We start from the raw sequence: 22,210 nt of genomic DNA on the forward strand, positions 1-22,210 counted from the left end.
TATGGGTCGGAACCGACTCGATGGCACATAACAACAACAACAATGGTATATCCCAACTTGTTGTTGTTAAGTGCCGTTGAATCGGTTCCGACCCATAGCGACCCTGTATAGAGTTTCCTAGGAGCAGCTGGTAAGCTTGAAATGCCGATCTTGCAGCTCAAATGGCTTTGCAATCTGGTGCATTACCCACTTGCCACACCAGGACTCCATATCCCAAGGAGGTGCACTAATATTTTTTGCTTGGTTATCTGCTCTAATCCCTTCATTTAACAGACGTGGAAGTCAGAAGAGATTTGATTCAAGGTAACCCAGTGAGTAAGAAAAAGGGCCAGGAACAGGGGCTTCCAATGCTATTTCTACTACAGTTTACTGTCTCTCTGAGTCTTATCTTTTCTCTTGAACATATCAGAAAAATTATGATGAAATCTTTGAAAATTCATGCCATGAACATATCAGAAAAATTATGATGAAATCTTTGAAACTTCATGGCCTTGCAAATGCTGCTATGATTATAACACTGAAATGATCCGAAAGGCCATGGAAGCCAGAACTAGAATACTAAGTGTTAGTAAATGAACAGAAGAAGAAGGTTGGCTGATTTGCAAAATCCATTCCATGGCTTTGACAGAGGGGCTGCTATTGTAATTGCTGTTCTGACAACTCATAGGTACTAATCTAGAAGATGTCTACCAATATGGGTTAACAGTATTTTGCTGAATATATGCTGGCTGGTGCTGTGCTAGACTTTCTTGAAGGGGAACTGTGTTTGTTTTGTTTTTTGTTAATTTCACATTTTTAAACATTTTATTGTGAATTGAGTGAAAGATCATCGACAAGATCATCAGTGTTACATTCAACAAATGATGCACTTTGTTCATTCCAATGATTGCAGTCCCCTCCATGCAAGAATGGTTACCCATTCCACACACCTTTCCATCTCTTTTCAACTTTGTCCTTAGGAAAATGTTGCCCTTTTTGACTGTGAATAATTGGCCATTCCATGGTTAGTGTACCTTACTAGTGTTGTTGTCCCTCTTCTCCCATATATGTTTCTACTGCTTGGCTGAAAATTGGGCCTCAAGGGTAAGGGTAAGTCTCAGGTTCCTCTTACTTTTACTTTCTGACAAGTAAAACTGGTCTTTATATATATCTGTCACTCATCTGTCATTTTGTTGTACTGTGGTGGCTTGTGTTTTACTTTGATTCTGAAAGCTATGCCATGGGTATTTTAAATACCAGCAGGGTCAACCATGGCTTCAGAAGAGCTTTCAGATGAAGACAGACTATGAAGGAGAGATGAACTGCTTCCGAATATTTAGTCACTGAAAACCTTATGAATAGCAGTGGAACACTATCAGCACCAGAATATTGAATACTGGAACAGGATGCAGAGCACCAGAATATTGTCAGATATAGTGCCGGAAGATGAGCCACTCAGGTTGGAAGGCACTCAAAATGTGGCTGGAGAAGAGCTGCCTTCTCAAAGTAGAGTTGACAGTGATGACGCAAGTGGACAAAAGCCCTCAGGACCTTCATCTGCTGATGGGGCACAACTCAAAATGAAAAGGAACAGCTGTTAACATCCATTAATAATTGGAATACGGAATGTATAAACTATGAATCTAGGAAAATTGGATATTGTAAAAAATGAAATGGAATGCATAAACGTCATAAACATCAGCTGAAATGGACTGGTATTGGCCATTGTGAATCTGATAATCACATGGTTTACTAAGCAGAGAATGAAAAATTGAAGAGGCATGGCATCATATTCATCATCAAAAAGAACATATCAAGATTAATCATGAAGTACAACGCTGTCTGTGATTGGATATTATTCATAAGCCTACAAGGAAGATCAATTAATACCACTATTATTCAAATTTACACACCAACCTCTAAAGTCAGTGATGATGAAATTGAAGAATTCTACAAACTTCTTCAGTCTGAAATTTATCAAATGTGCAATCAAGATGTATTGATAACTACTAGTAATTGGAATGCAAAGGTTGGAAACAAAGAGGAAGGATCAGTAGTTGGAAAATATGGTCTTGGTGATAGAAACGATGCTAGAGATCCCATGACAAAATTTTGCAATATCAATAACTTCTTCATTGAAAATACCTTTTTAAAACAAGATAAAAGACATGGACCTCACCAGATGGAATACACAGAAATCAAACTGACTACATCTGTGGAAAGAGACAGTGGAAAAATTCGTATCATCAGCCAAAATAAGGCCACAGGCAGACTGTGGAACACACCATCAATTGTTCATATGCAAGTTCAGACTGAAGCTGAAGAAAATGAAAACAAGTCCATGAGAGCCAAATTATGACCCAGAATATATCCCACCTGAATTTAGAGATCATCTGAAGAACAAATTTGATGCATTAGACACAAAAGACCGAAGACCGGAAGAGTTGTGAGATGACATCAAGAACATCATTCAGGAAGAAATCAAAAGGTCATTAAGATTTTGAGTTTGCCAAAGGACTAGGTAGTGCTTTGTTGTGCATAGGGTTGGTGTGAGTTGGTACCGATTCTACGGCACCTAACAACAACAATATATAATTTTGAGTTTTGTTCCACATTTTCTCCCACTGTATCTGAAACCCTCTATTGTGATTCCTTTCAGAGTGGTTGGTAGTGGTAACTGGGCACCATCTAGTTCTTCTGATCTCAGAGTTGTGGAGACTGATGTTCTATTAGTCCATTGCACTAACAGATTCCATGCTTTTTCAATTCATATTATTCTTCTTCCTGACATACATGGAGAGACCAACAGCTACGCTTTAGATGGTCACTCCTGAGCTTTCAAGATCCCAGATGCCACTCACTAAAAGTAGGATGTAGAACATTATCTTTGTGGACTATGTTATGTCAATTGAACATAGTTTCCCTTAAGACTATGGTCCTCAGTCCCCTGGCCCAGCAACTTATTGCCTTAAAATGTTTGATAATATCTAGGAGGTTTGCATCATTTTACCCACTGTATGCTCCACAATAAGGAGCTCTGGTAGCATGGTGGTTATGAATCGGGCTGCGAACCTTAAGGTCAGCAGTTCGAAACTACGAGCTGTTCTGCGGGAGAAAGATGAGGCTTTCTGCTCCCGTAAAGATTTAGAGCCTCGTAAACCCTGTACAGGATAGCTATGGGTCGGAACTGACTCAACAGAACTGACTTAACAACAACAACAACATGTTCCACAACAGTCATAGTTGTGGTTGCAGGAAAGTTAAATATTCATGCACAAATATCCTCCTTCAAGGATCTATATACATATATATGTGTGTGTGTGTGTATCCTATTCTTCCTCCTCTACCTATTCACCCTGCCTCAATTCATGTAACTATGCACAGAACACTTGTTCCAAGGTTGTGTTATATCACTATTTACATCTATCCCCTTTAGCCCATGCATACCTACCTTCATCATTCTTCAGCCAGCCACTCTCTTCTTGTATATTACCCTCCCCATCACCCGAGCTAGAAGTTTGACTGTTATCTAATACCTGAAACAATGAATCTGTTCTAAAGCATGTAATATATAAGGCTGTTCCATTGCAGTTGGTTGCAACTATTCTTGCAAAAGTAGTATTCTGGACCATGCTTTTATTTTTTTTTTAATGTTTTATTGTGAATTATATGATAGTTTACATGGGGGAACTTTAGTTTTACATTCATTCCATCGTATGTCATCTCATTGCCATGGTTCCAATCCCCTCCATGCATCATCAACCACCCAAAGGGTATATCCCAGAAACCAGCTCCCTACACTTCTCCCTCCTCCCCCGAGTTTTCGGCCCACAGTCCCTTTCCCTCTCTGGGTCCAAAGTCCCCAGTCGCTTCATCACTCTGCATCATCATCTCTGCCTCCATCTCAGGCATCTCTGTTTCTCTGGGTAGGGTCCCGCTCTCGGCTCTTCTCCATTGATGGTCCCAGAGGTCTCCGCTCCTATTCTGGACCATGCTTTTAATGGTCTTTGGAACACCTGGTAATGACTGAACTTGGTTAGGTACCTGTGAAAGAGGTACCTTCTGCATGTTGACCATATAAAGACTGTTGATGATTTATGGGATCTTCTTGAATAGAGAACTGTTGAGTTTGCTGTACTTGTGTGTCGGATGAGTGAGTCATCTGCTGATGCTGAATGAAAGATGACTGAGAAACCTGACTTGGTGTTAGATGTAACTGGGAAAACTGTGTTAAGAAGTTTGGGGGCTGGATATGGGGTTGTGAAGACAACTGCTGAATGAAGAACACCTTTCTGGGGTTTTTAAGTTGGCCTACTGTTATCTGAGATGTACTAATTGACTAGATCTGAGCTTTTAGCTGCTGCTTTCCAAAATTAACATCTGCTCGGGATGAAGCTGTTGCATGCTGGACATTAAATAAAGGCATAGTTGATATTAAACATATCTTCTGTTCCAGTGTTTAAAAGTTATAATTTTGGGATTGTGTTAAATAGGCTTGTTGCCCAGAAATCTGTGCTATATAATGTGGTACTGAAAACAACATTCGATCTGCAAAGTTTTTAATGTTCTCAGGTGAGTTTAATTTGTTTACTTGCTCTGGATTATGAAAGTTGTCCACTCAGTTTTCTTGATGTACTAAGTATTGTGACCTGAATAATTGTCATGCTCAAGACAAAGTGCCTGGGAGGCAGGCTGTTCCAAGTTGCGAAGGGTTAAGTATTTGGATTGCATAGGTTGTCTGGTCTGGAAAAGGTGACTGAACGAGAGTATGCACTAGACAAGCTGGCTGCCCTTGAGATGGTGCTGAATATGAAGATTGTACCACAGGTGAGACTATATAAGACGTTTGTATAGAATAGGCTAGCTGTGATCCTGTTTGTTGTACAGTGCAAAGAGGATACACTGGAGCTGGAATTGAATAAACAGTTTGTACTGGAGGCTGGACTGTGTAAGTTGGCTGTGATGGGTAGAAGCTTGTTGCTGAGAATGAATCACAAAGAGCAGCTTGCTAGGGAGGCTTTATGGGAAGGGCGATAGATCTGTAGATGATCCTGGGTAAGCGTGACGGTCGTTCTGGGGACTGAATCTCACTTTTAAAGCCTCCTTTGGCTGTTTCTCAATTACACTTGTCTTAGAATCTTGCAGAATACAATCCTGATGAACTTATTTCTGTGATGATACTATCTATAATCTATTTATTTTTTAGAGGGAAGGCTTTCAATTTCTCTCCATTGAGAGTAATGTAGGCTGTTGGTTTTATATATATGCTCTTAATTGTACTGCTCTAATCTTAAATTGTAAAACTAGTGAGTGCTGCTGAATAGCATCTTGGAAACAAGGCTCCTTCAAATTCATGGTACCTGATGTACCACTGCATATAGTTGTGATATTGACGTATCTTTTGTGAAGGAGCAAGGTTCCTTAACCCCTAATAGAATTAGAAGGCAGCATAACTGTATCAGAAGTACTCTGCGCACTGCTCACACACTGGGCAGAAGAATGATGCAACAAAGCTTGAGGGAAATTAAGTAGCAAGAAATTAGAAGTCTGATCAGCATTTGGTGCTTTGGCCTGACTTCCATTTTCAGAGGCAGGCTCAAACTGAAGACCAACTGGTAGTTTCTGAGAAGTCATCTGTGAAGCAGATGTCTGAGGTGAAAGAATTAGTTGTGGAACTTCAGTAACTGAAATGTTTAAAGTAATTAGATGGGCTGAAGTTTGCCCATCTACTCAGGTGCAGTTCCTGGTGCTGGTACAAGGAAAATCCAAACTATAAATGCATATGTTGTTGTTGTTGCTAAGTGCTGGCAAGTAGATCCTGATCCACATCAACGCTATATAAGGTTCCCAAGGAGCAGCTGGTGAGCTTGAACCACTGACCTTGTACTTCAAACAACTTTGTAGTCTGACACATTAGCCCACAGCGCCACAACAGGACTCCTATAAATGTATATACTGCATCCATTTTAATAGATGCTCCCAGACAGACTGAAAGGCAAAATAATACCTATAACTATATTCTAAAATTTATACAGCAAGTTATCAAAAAGGTGCTAAGTGTAGAGTTAGTCTACAAAAATTCTAATACCATCAGTACATGCTAATTGAATATATTAGTGGATTGAGATCAGCTCCAGCAATATACTGCTTGTGACTTCTCATGTTTTTCACTTAGCATATAATTCATTCAAAAACTGGCAGAGATTCAGAGAAACTGAATCTCATACCTTCTCTTGGAAATCCCAAGAGAGCTCAGGAGGATATCAATATTATATTAATAATGAACACAGAAGTTTCCTTAAGAACTTGTCCTGAAATAAAGGATGTATGGAATAATTTCTAGAGCATAGGCCACTCATCTCAAAAAAAGTCACAAATGGTCAGAGTGCTTATTTGTGTGGCTTTATATAATAAGTGAAAAGGGCAGGCTACAAAATGGCATGTATTTGATATACAAATGTATGTTGTTAAGTACCATCAAGTCGGTTCCGACCCATAGGGGCCCTGTACAGGGTTTCCGAGGCTGTAAATCTTTACGGGAGCAGAAAGCCTCATTTTTCTCCCGCAGAACAGCTCGTAGTTTCGAATTGCTGACCTTAAGGTTCGCAGCCCAATTTGTAACCACTACACTACCAGAGCTCCTTATTTAAATATATAAATGTATATGCAAACAAAATTGAATCTGAAAACATAAACAACACTTGAATAATAATTTTTGTTTAAATCTCATTTACAATTTTGGAAACACACATACTTGTATGCTTATGTGGTTGAATCTAAGTCAAATTTTAGCATTCATTTAACATAACTTGCACTATAGTCTTACAGGCAAATGAAAATGTGAGTTCAAGTACAAATATACCACATCAGATTAACTCTACTGCAGCAGATTTTAAAAATGCAGCTGGCATTTATTAAGTATATGTAAACATTCCCCTAACAGACTGCAAGCTCTCTGAAGGCAAGAACCATATTGTATTTCCAGATATTCTTATTACAAGTTTATTGATGAACTATGACTGACTATTTACATACTGATATACCAGTTGCTAGTAAAAGGAGCTCTGGTAGCATAGTGGTTACGAATCGGGCTGCAAACTGCAAGGTCCGTAGTTCGAAACTACCAACTGTTCTGCGGGAGAAAGATGAGGCTTTCTGCTCCCGTAAAGATTTACAGCCTCGGAAACCCTATACAGGGTCGCTATGGGTCAGAATCGACTCGATGGCACTTAACAACAACAACAAAGTTAAATCATGTATGGTCCTGGTGTGGCCCTGTGGGCTAATGTGTCAGACTGCAAAGTTGTTTGAACTGCAAGGTCAGGGATTCAAGCTCACCAGCTGCTCCTTGGAAACCCTATCTACACAGGGTGGCTATAGGTCAGAGTTGACTCGATGGCACTTAACAACAACAAAGTTAAATCATATATAGAGAATGCCTTAAGAGTTCAGTCCATCCCATCTCCAGAAAGAAAAGACAGATATGGAATGGTGCAGGGTAAATATATATATGGGGTAATGGTACAGAAAATCAACCATATGTCCAGATTGTATCACCTAGGGATCCAGGATAGAGTTTTGATATATGAACTCACACAAAGATTATTCATTGTGAGAAATGAATAATACTGACTTAAAGAGTCTGAAAGATAAAAATGTTTCTTCTTGTCTTCCTACAGTAATAAACATGAATCAAAATAAAGGTCAAGAAGTTATACAAAACTGTTGAAAATTGTGATATTCTATAAAACACCATTTTTAATTAGCTACAAAGACAATGTTCCAGGTTAAAGCAAGATGGAAAAGTTCAATACAAAAAAACAAAAACAAAGACCCATCACTAGCACAAGAAAGAAAATAGTTCCAATTAGTCTTTTCTGTCCACACTGAGTTCTCCAGTTCCTCTCCAAATATACATGATGTGTCTCAAGATTATAGTAAAGCAATGTATCTAGGTACATCCTTAAGAATAATATTTTGGATGAAGAAAAACAACTTTTAGCTTTTAATGACCTTTACTTTAATATGATGATATAAGAAAGACTTTGCTTGTCAGAAAATCTAGACAGTGCTAAATTTGTATTAATAAATTCAGAGCTTCTACAATGTTTCTTACCTTAATCTGTGAGAACTTCTGGACAGTTACTGGGGAAACTTGGGGTTGTGAAACAGCTGGAGGCCCAGGGACATGTACAGGCAAAACAATGGACTGACCTTGAGCCAAAGGCAAAACTTGAGGCTGAGTCAGCTTTGGCTGCTTCTGCAACTGTTAAACAAGACATAAAACGATTACAGGTAATATTTCCCATTCGCAACATATACATTGATTATATAGTTTAAAAAATAATAGTCTAGCACACCCACCCCAGAAATTTGCTGGTAATGTCCTCCGAGCTGCGGAGATGGGTAAATCTTTACTGGAACGTTTATTTCAGTCTGAAGGGTCTTGGAAACCATTTGAGAGCTCATTGTCTGGTCGGAGGAATAGGCTATACTGGGTTGACTTGAAGTATCTGAATGCATAACTGATCCAGCTCCTTGCTCAGACAAATTATCACCTATGGGAGCGGGAGAGGCAACAGGTATTAAAATTTTGATTCTTTATTCAGACAACCTGAGACATCCTTAAAGGGAAAAAGTATGAACTTAGTCAAACACCATCAACAACGAAATATTACCATTGTGAAAAAACTGAATGAGATGCCATTCCTCTTTAATTTGTCATTCTTGGCATATTCAAAAAAGCTAATACCAATCCATTTCAGCTCACGAATGACTAGGATATTGATCTTTCTGTGATCTACTTCATTTTTGACAACTTTCAATTTTCAGAAGTGGCCTGTATTTCCTTCCTTATCTGTTATAATCTGAAAACTCTGCTGAAATCTGTCAACCTTGAGTGACCCAATTGGTATTTTTTGGTATTTAAAATACCAGTGGCACAGTTTCCAGAATCATAGCAACGCACAAGCCACCATGCCAAACTAACAGATATACTGTTGTTGTTAAGTGCTAACAACAACTCATAGAGTTTTCAAGGAGTGGCTGGTGGGTTTGAACTGTGGACCTTGCGATTAGCAGCCCAGTGCTTATCCTACAGTGCCATACTGTCACTGTTGTTAATTGCTGTCAAGTCAGTTCCGAATCATAGCAACCATGTATAGGAGCATATGGTGAACGTGAACTGCCAACCTTGCAGTCCAGCGCATTAACCCACAGCACCACAACAGGACATAATACCAGCACCTTGGAAAAGTCACTTAGAAAACTAGCTATCCTATTAAGAATTTTGTTAAAGGATTGATAACATGATAGATAACAGAACACTTTCAAAGTATAGTGCACTACTTAAAGACAAGAAATACAATTACACATGTGTTTGTTTTTATAGATTATAACTATGTTACCTGCAACAGAGGAACAGTGCTGATGTGACTTTCTTTGTAGAAGCTGTTTTCGAACATGCTGATCAACTTCAGTTTCTTCACATTCAGACACAGTTGGCTGAGCAGGGGATAAAGTTGTATTCTGGTGCTGAGGGAGCACATTCCCCACAGACTTACAATGAGAATCTCTGCGTTCTTCTAAACAGTCAGCTGGCTTCTTTTCCCTTGTCTTCTTTATCAAGATCATACGGTCTCTAATGGACTTGGCAACAGCTTTGGAATCGCTTTCATGGAAGAAACCAGATTTGACCTACAAACAGAATGTAATAAGTGAACTATTTAAGATTCAAAATTTTTTTATAAGTAGTTATTTTATGCTCTCAAATTATAGTGCTATCATATAAATTATTTTATTTCCATATTCTTTCTTAATCAAAAACATAAATAAATGCCAGAGTTTTCAATAAGCCTAAGAAAAACAATACTAAGAATTGCTAACTTTGATGTAAGCAAAACCCTTTATATTTCAGTATATTCAGCCTATTTGTTACAGTTAATTTGTGTCATTAGGTTTTGTAAAAGATTTAAAAAGTTTGCTCATTCATCAACATTAAATGTATACAGTGTTCCCAGTAATGGACACCATAGGTGAATATGATGGTTCATTATCTCAGATAAACTCACAATCTGGTGGTTTGAAACAGATATAAAATTAACTTACAATCAAATAAGAGGTAGAACTTTAAAGCAAAAGCTATAAAGAAAAAAACACATGCTTCTCTAGAGGTAGTGAAGAAGTCACAGAGGAAGGTAAATTTTGATGTGGAGCTTTAAGCATGAAAGGAAATTTCCAGGCTTTTGAGGGAGGTGTAGACTAAGTTTGGAATGGAGACCAAGATTCTAGGTAGAGGGAAATATGTTCAGAGCAAAGTATCAAGGTATTACAGAGTAGAGGGGGTCTGCCTTGTTTCAGAGAAACAGGACTAAACAACAAAGACAACTTGAGGAGTGTATTAGTTATCTAGTGCTGCAATAACAATAATACCAAAAGTAGATAGCTTTAACACATGAAAATGTATTCTCTCTCAGTTTAGGAGAGAATTCACTCTTAATTCGGAGTGCCAACTATGGATAAAGGATTTTGTCTCTTTTTAGCACCATTAGGACCAGCATTCCTTGGAGATCTCCATGTGTCTTAGGATTTATTTTTCCTTGTATCTAGGAGCTTCACAGTACAGAGACGCAAGTCCAAAGGACACACTTCAATCCTGGCTCTTATTTCTTGGTGATAGTAGATCCCACTTCTCTGCTAGCTGCTCTCTCCTTTTATCTCTTGTAAGATAAAAAGATGTTGCATTCCATACTCTTGGTAAGCAACCTTACATGGATCAGGGTTGTAATGGATCTACCCTTAATTGATCACATCAGCTAATATCATGGGGATCATCACATAACTGTCAGACCACTGAGAATCATGACCCAGTCAAACTGACACATATTTTGGGAGGACACAATTCAATCCACGACAAGGAGTTATCATGGCATATCATATCTCAGTCCCACAACCTGCTTTTTTTAAAAAAATTTTCCAATGCATTTTATTCATAATGTAGCCATATAGAATGAAGATGCTGGCAGAAATATCCACATCTGTTGAGCTCTTGTTGGCAGCAATGAAAAAGCAGAACTTCTTTATGCATTCTCCTGTTCAGCCTCAGAATTAACCTTTGATTTTTTGTTAGATGTCTCATAAGCTTGTATAATAAACCTTAGCTGATTGAAAACTTCCTTGTCTGCTGTTTTCATGTTAAATCCCAACATCTTCATAATGGTTTCTCGAAAGTCTGCAAGCTTCTTCCTGTCCAAGTATACTTTTCCTTGAAAAAAGTCATTGATAGCAATTTTTCCTTCCATACGTTTTAAGGCTTCTTTTTCTTCCCTATACTTTTCTTCAGCTTGGGGTGCTTCTCGAATAGCTTCCTCATAAAGATGATGCAGCCATTCCAGTTGTTTATTGAGCATTTGAATTTCCTGCTGAAGGCCTTCAGTTCTAAACTTCCAAGATAGTTCGTTTGCACCAATTTCCTCAATCCTCTGTTTCACAGCTTCTGCAGTGGCTGGTACTGGAACAACGCTATTGCTCAAAAGATTCGAAGGTTGGAAGGCTCACAGCTGGGGGAATTTGTGGCAGAAGCAAGAAATCTATCACTTTTTAGTCCGGGACACTGGGCTGCTCCAGGAGCCGCCATCCTGGGCAAGACCCCACAACCTGCTTTTTAAAGCATGTCTTGGAAGTCTACTGAGGTTGGAAAATTTCATGGTACTTCAAAAATGATTAAAATGTTAGATGAAATATATTTATCTAATTTTACCCCAATCCCATATTCTGAAATGAAACCCATAGTAAGTATACATTTAAAAGTTATAAAACCAGAAGGACAGGGAGAATAGAAGAAAGACAATATTAACATTTTGGAAAATGGAAAATAGGTACACAAAAATTAAGAAGATCTAAAAACACTGAATCCTAAACTGGTAGTAGGGAAATCTGAGACTCATGTATATTTATACAGAATAATACTCACAAGGCATAGGAATTGATAAGGAAAATAAAAATGGCTAAAATAAGGAAGACCAAGAAAAAAGGTTTTGAGAAGCAGTTATATATTTAGGACCTTATCTCCTACTTTCCATTCTAATGGATCTTATCCCAAAAGTCTGGAGTTTTGTTCTCTAGTGAGGACAAAAGGGAGGATCTCTGGACTACAGAACACCAAGCACAGTTGAAGATATGGCTGTCATGTCAAAAACAAGAAGATTAAGTGACCATATGCATGCTGAACATCAAATGCAGAAATCCCCAGATCTATTGTTTAGAGATGTGAATACTGGTAACCAGACCTTACCCTCCAGAGAGGAGATTGAAGATACTTCCCTGGGGAATTTGGACAACTCAAGAAGACAGACCTAAAAATACTGATATCAGAGATTCACCAGTTAATGGTCCATTGTAGTTGTTAAGTGCCACTGAGTTAGTTCTCATAGCTTCCCTCTATAGGGTTTCCAAGAAGCAGCTGGTGGGTTTGAACTGCCAACCTTATGGTTCGTAGTCCAGTGTTAATCCTATAGCACCACACCAGGAGTCCACTAAGATACTCTAAAGTACAGGTCTAAGTTCACAAATCCTATGAAGCAATCATAACATTTCATCAGTTTGTTAGTTAGTTCTTTTGATAAGCAGAATTATGGCCCCCCCAAATATGTCCCATCCCGGACTTCTGAATATGGTGAGATATCACTGCTATGAATTATACATGGCACAACTAACCTTAAGATAGAATGATTAGTCAGGTGAGTCTGATCTAATCACAAGCGTCTTTAAAACCACAGAACTTTTATCAGCTAGTGACAAAAAAAGGAAGTCAGTGATTCATACCACTAGAAAGATTCAAAATGCTATTGCTGTCTTTTAAGATAGGGTGGAGGCATGTGTAAAGACTTAAAAGCAGTCCATAGTAGAGTAATTTGTCAGCCAACAAGGAAACACAGACCACAGTTTTACAACCATATAGGATTAAATTCTGTCAACTGCATGAATGAGCCTGAAAGAAAATTCTCCTCTAGAATCTCCAGATAAAAGTCCAAGCCAACTGGTACCTTGACTTTGGTCTTTCTAAACAATTTATATACATTTCATTTTGTGATATTGATTGCAATACCCACAATGTAACATCACTTCCTCCCTGTGCTTTTAACTTTCCACTGGTACTTCTTTCCTATCTCTGCCTTCTAAACTTTGTCCTTGGCAAATGTTGCCCTTTTATTCTTGAATTGTTTGTTCTTGAATTGATTGTTGTAAGGAGTGTGTTCCTTCCTAGTGTTATTGCTTTGGCCTATTGTCTGGCTGAAAGTTGAGCCAATGGGGTAAGTTCAGTTTCACAGGCTTGAAGGGTGATTAAGGGCCATAGTCTCAGGGGTTCCACCAGTCTCCTATCCAACCTGATCTTCTTTATGATTCTGAATTTTCTTCAGAATTTTTCTCATAATCTATTCAGCATCTTCCATTGTGATCCTTTCCAGAGCAGTTGGTATGGGTAGCTGGGCACCATTCAGTTCTGGTCTCAGATTCATGAAGACTGAGGTTCACGTGGTCCATTTGTCCTCGGGATTGTTTCCATTCATTGTTGATTTTCTTCACTCTTCTTTGCTCCAAATGGGGAGAGACCAATAGTTGCACCTTAGACGGTCACTCACAAGCTTTTAAGATCCCAGTCACTATTCATGAAAGTAGAATATAGACAATTTTCTCTGTGAACTATCAATAATTTTCTATATTTCTTAGCAAAGGTAGTGTTTTATTATTCTTTATACAGTACATACAAATTTAATATACTCTTCTGTAGAGATACATCTCAAAATAAAATCATAATTTAAATAAACAAATAGAGAATATAAGAGGGAAGAAAAAAGCAATGAGAAGCAAAAAAGAATCAACCCTGATACTAGAAAGGGCAGGAATGAAAACAGGATAGTAGTAGGATTCACTTACCATTTCATATGCTACTTCCTCAGGTGTATCTGTTTCTAAATTGAAACTGAATTCAATAGCTTCATTGTCTTTGTGCTTGCCTTTCAATTTTTTAGGGTCTTCAACCCATAGTCTTAAAGCCAAGGATGAATTTAAACGATCATCTTCCTCTGCTAACTCCACTCTCAGTCCTGTATCCTCAGCAAAAAATGTGTGGTTTAGTAGGTCCCTGATAGACAACCTAGTAAATAAAATAAATATCTTGTGACCAATTTTACAAGTCATAAACAAGATATAACATTATCTCTATTTAATAAGTAAAAATTTATTGTATCAAGGTAACAATGTTATTATAAAAATTTTATGAATTAAATTATTCATCTGTCTTGTGATAAACACAAAATCCTATATTCAACTTTTTATCAGGGATGCAAGGAGTCCTGGTACCATAGTGGGTTACACGTTTGGCTGGTAACCGCAAGGTCAACAGTTTGAATCCACCGGCAGTTCCACAGGAGAAAGATGAGGCTTCTTGCTCCCATAAAGATTTACAACCTGGGAAACTCTATAAAGGGTCAGTATGAACTGGAACTGGGACAGCACACCACAAGGATGCAAAGAAACCTCAATTAGCATGCATACATTATTGTTGTTGTTGTTAAGTGCAGCAGAGTTGGTTCTGATTCTGTATAGAGTTTCCTAGGAGCAGTTGGTAGGTTTGAACCACCAACCTGGTGATTAGCAGTTCAGTGTTTATTCTACAGTGCCATATCAGGACACCAGCATATATCCATAGCGATCTTAATTAAAGATGAATTACTACCAATAACATTCCAAAATTGAATATAAGGATTAGTCAAAAACTATTGCTATTAGGACTCCAGTTCACACATGCATGAGTTTGATCCAAACACAATACGTTTAAACATGTCTCTGCAATCAGTGGATGGCTGCAAACATGTTCTCTCAGTAATGTACTTGTCTTAGTCTGATCAGGGTGTCTTCAAACAAAAGATTCGAACAGTGGCTTCCGAGGGGATTTGCTGGGCCGGATAAATTCAAGGAAGAGAGGTAAGCTGAGAAGGTTATGACAACTGCTGTTTATGGGATCCCAAAGGTGTAATCTTGATAAATTTTCTCAAAAGACCTAGGATGATCACAGGATCTTACTTTTAAGAAACTTTTAAGAAAACTAAAACCTACGCTGGTGAGTAAAAGGCTACCAAAGTGACACCAAGAAATCTTCTTTCTATCACAACAATGCACCTGCTCATTTTTCAGTGATAACAAGGGTTGTCCCATAAGAATTTTACTGTGAAACGTTGCCCCATCCATCCTACAGTCCTGATCTTGCTCTTTCAGACTTCTTTTTGTTCCCAAAACTCAAAGAGCATTAAAAACAAACAATCTGAGTCCTTCAAGGATGCCAAAACTGTCGTTTTTAAGAAACGTAAATCGAAAAGTACAGATTTCTTCAGGGAAAAGAGAGATGGAAACACTGCTTTCAGAAGTGTATATGCCAAGATGGAGGCTATGTCAAGAAAAAAAACCATTTTGATATTTGTGTCCTATAATTTTGTAGCAATACATTTAGACTTGTCCTAGTACATAAAAGTATGTCTAGAGAGAATTAGAGAAGTACTACAGTACATGCTAGATGGATTACTACTGTCGTTCTCCTATTCTCTTTGTCCTTGTAGAAATTAGATATATGTAATCCATCTAACATTTTAATCATCTAACAAGTACCATAAAACTTCCCAGTGTCAGTAGACACCCAACCCACGCTTTGAAAAGCAAGCTGTAGAGCTGAGAATGTTATACCATGTTACCTCCTCAAGTTATCTTGTCTTCTCTATACTTCCTTAATTCACCACCTTAAATTACTCAGCAAAGGAAAGCAAAACAATCCCAGATTTATAAACTTTAAAATCAAATTTAAAAAATCTAACTCTTCAATGAATGTTACAAATAGAAGTCATTGACTTCATTACTAATACTCTAGTAAGTGTCCTCTTTCTTTAGAAAACGCCACTGGAGAAGCTAATGTGGTTTCAGCAGAGTCCAGTGGGTTTCTTAAAGCATTTAAATCTGTTTTAGGTCAAAGTGCACACAACCCTAATCTCATATTAAAGTTAAACATCTACAAATAGAAACAAAGAACTTGAGTTCAAGCAATTCTATTGCAAAATAGAGTAGTTCATTTCCTTCTCTTTGACCAACTTTTAAAACAGATATATAATATCTAATCTATCAGTAGTGGGAACACAGTAGTTCTGCAGGGTAAGCACTGGACTACAAGACACAAGGTAGCCAGTTGGAATCCAACAGCTGCTCCACAGGACAAAGATGAGACTTTCTGCTCCCGCAAAGATTTACAGCCTCAGGAACCCTGTATCAGGTAGCTATGAGTTGGAATTGATGATGGCACTTAACTACAACTCTCAGTAGTGCAGGCCAAGGAAATCTGAAGTTGATGTATTCCATAATGTCTGGAGACATGTCCCTTAAGTGCTACTTAAATATTAAAGTATTTTGACAGTATGGTATCCTCTAAGTTTAGAATTTTCAACTCCTTACATTTTTAACGATCAAGAAACAACTAAGGTAATGTTAGAAGAAGAATAAAGTTGCTCAAACTAATTCAACTTAAACTAAGTTGAGATGTGTTTAAGAAGTCACAAATAAATTAAGCTCTCTGAATCTCAATAAATACTTTACCAAAATATTTTTAGCTTCATTTAAAAAACATACCTAGATACAGCCTGTCAGTACAAACACTAAGAATGTTCCATAATAAAGCTATAATTAAATAAACCTTACCTTAGTGGCTCTATATAGTCTCAGATATGCAACACTAAACCTAGACAGAAAACTAATAAGAATGAGGGACAATCAGTGAAATGTTGGTGGAAATGATTTTTATAAAGGACATTTGTAAATCAAAATACTAGCCTACCAATTTCTGTCCACAATTATTCAAAACTAATTATTCAGACTAAAAGGAGTTGACTATAAGAAAACACAAATTATGATATAAATAAATACAGAATTATCCTTTTAAAACAAAAGTATTTTATCAGCTTTACTGTTAACCATGACACAAGGACATATGATTAAATAAAAATATCTGGTGGCTCAAGGGTTAAAATTAAAAAGAGAAAACTACCATAAAAGCACATTAAAGAATGTACCTGAAAGTGAAATATCATGTAGTAACTCTTACTATCAACAATTAGAAGCAATTTAACCTGTAATGACCCACTGACCATTAAATTGATGTTTGAAGGTGATGAAACTTTGTTACAACAGACATACTATTATAACCCAAATGTTGGTCCAAGAAAAATTTAGCCTGTGATTTTAAAATTTAAAATGTCAAATAACTTTGACTGATACATTTAATTCTATACAATATAATTTGGATCCCACTCTAAATTCATACACAGCATGATTCAAAGATGAGGAAACGACACACTGTAAGGTAAGACAAAAATGCATCCATCACAATTATGTTGTTTTGCTACATTTATACTCACCTTTCAGATTTGTTTTGACGAATACATCCTTCAATAATTTCTTTGACTTCAGGATCAGTGACTTTATTGAAACTAGCTGGTTTTATGCCCTGGAAAAAGAAAAACGGTTTGTAGTCACAATAAAATAATGGAAAGCCCAATTAATTGACCCCTACTAAACACTATTTTTACTATTAAATCATATTCAAGTTTTAAATGAGAAATACAATGTAAGTATACAAACTTTTGTTGACAAATATTTGAATAGACCACTGCAAATAACAGTGAAAAACTGGAAACAATCTATATATCTACCAATACCAGGAAAATTATACATAAATTATATGTTTCATATATAGGATAATATTAGGCAAAAACTCAAAACGTTCTCCAAGTATTCAATGACGTGGAGAATTCTTAATAATGCAGCAGTAAGTAAAGAAAAAAGGACAATCTCAAATTGTACAAACAGTATAGTGTTTTAGGATAAGCACTGAACTGCTAACTGTAAGGTCTGTGGTCTAACCCACCGGTTACTCCTTAGAAACCCTGTACAGGTTTGCTACGAGTTGGAACCGACTTGATGGCACTTAACAAAATAACCCTAATTTTTATTGTTATTAAGTGCCATCATGCAAATTCCAACTTGTAGCAACCCTGTATTGGGTTTCCAAGGAAGGGCTGCTGAGTTTGAACCATATACCTTGCAGTTCAAACCGACCTTGTAGTCTAGTGTTTATCATACAGCGCCACACCAGGACCCCTAATTAGCAAAGCATAATAAACAAGTATTTTGGAAAATAAAAAAATTAATTAAGGTCATTAAAAAAAAATTTTGTGAACATTCCAAATAAGGACTTCTCTATCCCAAACATCTCAAATCAATATATATACCTATATGTTCATATGAGCATGTATTCTTATGTACACTGTTAAAATACCTATTATTTTTATCCTTGTTGTTAGGTACCTCTGAGTTGGTTCCAATACAGAATGAACAGAACGAACACTATCTACTCCTGCACCACCCTCACAGTCATTCCTGTGTTTGAGCTCACTGTTGCAGACACTGTGTCAATCCATCTCATTGAGGGTCTTCCTCTTTGTCACTGAATTTGCCAAGCATGAGGTCCTTTTCTAAGAATAAGTCCCTCCTGATAACATGTCCAAACTATGTGAGACAAAGTCTCATCATTCTCACTTCTCAAGAACATTCTCGCTATAAATCTTCTAAAACAGATTTTTTCATTCTTCAATAAATCCATAACATATTTAATATTTTTAGTCAATATCATAATTCAAAAGCATCAATTCTTCATCAGTCTTCCTTATTCATTCTCAAGCCTTCGCAGATAAGGAGATTGAAAAGACCAAAAGATCATGGCATGGGTCAGGCAAACATTAATTCTCCAAGTGAAATCTTTGCTTTCTAAAACTTTAGAGAGATCATTTGCAGCAGATTTTTTGACTGCTGCTTGCATGAGTGTTGATTACGGATCCAAGTAAAACAAAATCCTTGAAAACTTCAATATTTTCTCCATTTATATTGATGTTACTCATTGATCTAATTGAGGCATTTTGTTTTCTTTATGTTGAGGTGAAGGCTGTAGTACTTGATTTCATCAGAAAGTGCTTCAAATCTCATTTCCTTTCAGCAAGCAAGTCTGTGTCATCGCAGTCTAATGTCATGTTCTTCTTCATACAGTCCAGTTCTCACATTATTGTTCAGCATACATATTGAATAAGTAAAGTGAAAGGGCACACCTTTCCTGAATTTATACCACTCATAGTCCATCTCTTTTTATTTAAAGGACTACCTCTTAGTCAAGTTTTATATGAGGACAATCCTGCATTCTGAAATTTTATCCACAATTTACTGTGATCAACACAACTGAATGTCTTTGAATAGTCAATGAAACTTAAGTAAACATTTTTCTAGTGTTCTCAGTCAAATCCATCTGATGTCAGCATATATATCCCTCATTCCAAGTCCCCTTTTGATTCTGGCAGCTGCCTGTCAAAGTACTGGTACAATCATTTTTAAATTCTTATAAGCAAAATTGTATTTGCATGTGATATTAATGATACTGTTAAAGAGATTCAGAATTATCTTGGACCACCCTTCTTTGGAATAGGCACAAAAATAGATCTCTTCCAGTCAATTGGTCAATGTTTTTTTTTCAAAAATGAATGAGAGAGAATACCAGACAGAACAGATCCAGGGCAGAGCTCCAAAACTCAGAACCACAGAGATAAGAATATTTTAAAAGTTTGAAGGCTTATAGTTAGTGAAATTTGGAGCAGAAGTAAAAAATTGCATACTTTTGAATCTGGCAGGCTGGGCTTGGAGGCCCAGAGGCAACATCCTGGGCGAGAAAAAATGGCAAGAAGAAACAGGGGGAGCAAAAAAAACCATGGAAAAACACAGCGGGAACCTTGGGACAAAGGTGGACAATATATTTAGTCAGTTTTGCTTTGTTCTTTTTTGTTTGTATCTGGTCATTAGGGCGCCCTTTGCCAACCTCCATTCTGGTCATTAGAGGGAAAGCCTGAGCGGGTGGCCACCCCCCACCCTCACCAATGATGGGTTCTTCTGCCACGCATGTAAACAGATACTCAGCCCAAGAGCAGACCCTGAACTGTTCATATTTCTTTGTTTTCGGTTCTGTTTTTTAACACGGGAAAGAGAAGGAGAGGGCTGTAGGGAGGGAAAGAGAGTTTAAAAGCAAAACAGGCCGAAGATTGAATTAGAGCCTGAGGGGTAGCATAACAACCAACACTGGCATCTTGGAATCTCTCGGGCACCTCTGAAGACAAGAAGCTGAAGAGAAGACATTAAAGTCATACTCATATTAGGTTACATATTTTTTTTTCTTTCTTTTCCATCTCACCCTCCCCTCCCTTTTCTGTGATTAGAGACTGCAGTATTCAGTTTTGTTTTTGTTGTTGCCGTTTTTAGTCTTTTTTCTTTCTTTCTCTCATGTTGCTTTGCTCTTATATGCCCCCCCTTCTGCCTTTGGAGGACTCTTTGTCTCCCTATATATTACGCAAGAAGAGTCAGCAACTGCTGACATATAGCCAAGCTACAATCACACTCTATAAAACACCAAAACACAGGCAAGAACAAATACCAACTACCCTATACCAGTGAAACAGACAACACCTGTGAAATTTACTCTGAGCTAAGCAATAAGAAGAGTGAAAAGGGAAGCCCACATCCTGATCACATCTTCCTGGAAGCAATCAGAAAGCATAAAAAAATCACCCAATCACATACTCAATTAAGTATTAAGTCCACAGATAAACATTAAACATGTCCAAGAAGCAAAAGCAGGTGACCATATCTGCACATGTCCAGAAACAAGATAAAATGTCTGAGACAAATGACCGAGAAGTAGACTTGGACTCCATTCTGTAAGGAGGTCAGGCCATGGAAATGCCTGAGAAAGAATTCAGAAAATGATTATAAAATGTTTCAAAACACTTTACAATGGAGTTGAGAAAAATACGGAAGAAGTCAGGAAAGTGCTACAGAAACAATCAAATAAGACAGAAACAGCATTGGAAACAATTCAAAACGTACAGAAAGAGGTCCCAACGATCAGTTACAAAATATCAGAAGTAGAGAACACTCTGAAAGGGCAGAGAAGTAGAACAGATGAGATGCAAGGCAGAAACAGTGAGCTGGAAGATAAATCTCTCAATACCACTAAAATAGAAGAACAAACACAAAAAAGGATAAAAAATTCTGAAGGTCTAAGATTCCTGTTGGACAACATGAAGAGGAATAACTTAAGAATTATCAGCATTCCAGAACAAAAAGAATCACACAGGCCACAGAGGAAATAGTTGAAGAACTGCTGGAAGAAAATTTCTCTAACAACCTGAAAAATGAAAAGATAAACATTCAAGAAGCTCAATGAACTCCAGGAAGGGTAGACTCCAAAAGAAAATCACCAAGACATATCATATTCAAGCTCTCCAAACTCAAAGATAAGGGAGACACTTCTGAAAGCAGCCAGGGAAAACAGAAGTGTCACATACAAAGCAAGCGAGTCAGGTTAAGCTCGGATCTCTCAGCAGAAACCATGCAAGCAAGAAGGCAATGGGGAGATATATATATAAAACCCGGAAAGAAAAAAAAATGCCAACCAAGAATCTTTCAAAGCTATCAATCAAATATGATGGTGTAATCAAAACATTCCAGGATAAACAGAAGCTAAGGGATTTTACCAAAGCCAACCGTGCACTACAAAACATCCTAAAGGGAGTTCTGTGGACTGAGAACCAAAAAGAACAGACAATAACCAGCACCTATCTGAATTAAGTCTATAGAAAGAAGAGTTGTTAACAAAGCAAAACTATCAGAACAAACTCAGAGAATCTGGGAGGTCAGTCTATGATCAAAACAAGTACAATGTAAAAGAAGGTAAACAAGTAGGAACAGAGATCCAGATAGTGAGAAGGTCAGGTCTATTACAGGATAAAATAGACTGCACTAAATGGACAGAAAAGTTAATGGACTATGAGGCTAATGAACTAAGATTCATGTTGGACAACATGAAGAGGAATAACTTAAGAATTATTGGCATTCCAGAACAAGAAGAATCAAACAAGTGCACAGAGCAAATAGTTGAAGAACTGCTAGAAGAAAATGTCTCTAGCATCCTGAAAAGTGAAAAGATAAACATTCAAGAAGCTCAACGAACTCCAGGAAGGATAGACCCCAAAAGAAAATCACCAAGACATATCATAGTCAAGCTCTCCAAACTCAAAGATAAGGAGACACTTCTGAAAGC

The 22,210-nt window shown here is 37.4% G+C and overlaps 1 protein-coding gene across 2 annotated transcripts in view; it reads right to left on the reverse strand.

The window, feature by feature from the left end:
• WNK3 (WNK lysine deficient protein kinase 3) overlaps positions 1 to 22,210 on the reverse strand; it is a 266,224-nt gene that overhangs the window by 162,489 nt on the left and 81,525 nt on the right. For both annotated transcript variants that reach the window (XM_006875256.1, XM_006875255.1), the window contains exons 5-9: positions 17,433 to 17,521; positions 13,915 to 14,134; positions 9,387 to 9,675; positions 8,344 to 8,537; positions 8,096 to 8,245 (exon numbers count right to left, since the gene is read on the reverse strand). In XM_006875256.1, the coding sequence (XP_006875318.1) occupies positions 8,096 to 8,245; positions 8,344 to 8,537; positions 9,387 to 9,675; positions 13,915 to 14,134; positions 17,433 to 17,521 (942 nt within the window). The remainder of the gene's footprint in view (positions 1 to 8,095; positions 8,246 to 8,343; positions 8,538 to 9,386; positions 9,676 to 13,914; positions 14,135 to 17,432; positions 17,522 to 22,210) is intronic.

Source organism: Chrysochloris asiatica, unplaced genomic scaffold (assembly GCF_000296735.1).
Source record: "Chrysochloris asiatica unplaced genomic scaffold, ChrAsi1.0 scaffold00315, whole genome shotgun sequence".
NCBI classification, from domain to species: Eukaryota; Metazoa; Chordata; class Mammalia; order Afrosoricida; family Chrysochloridae; genus Chrysochloris; species Chrysochloris asiatica.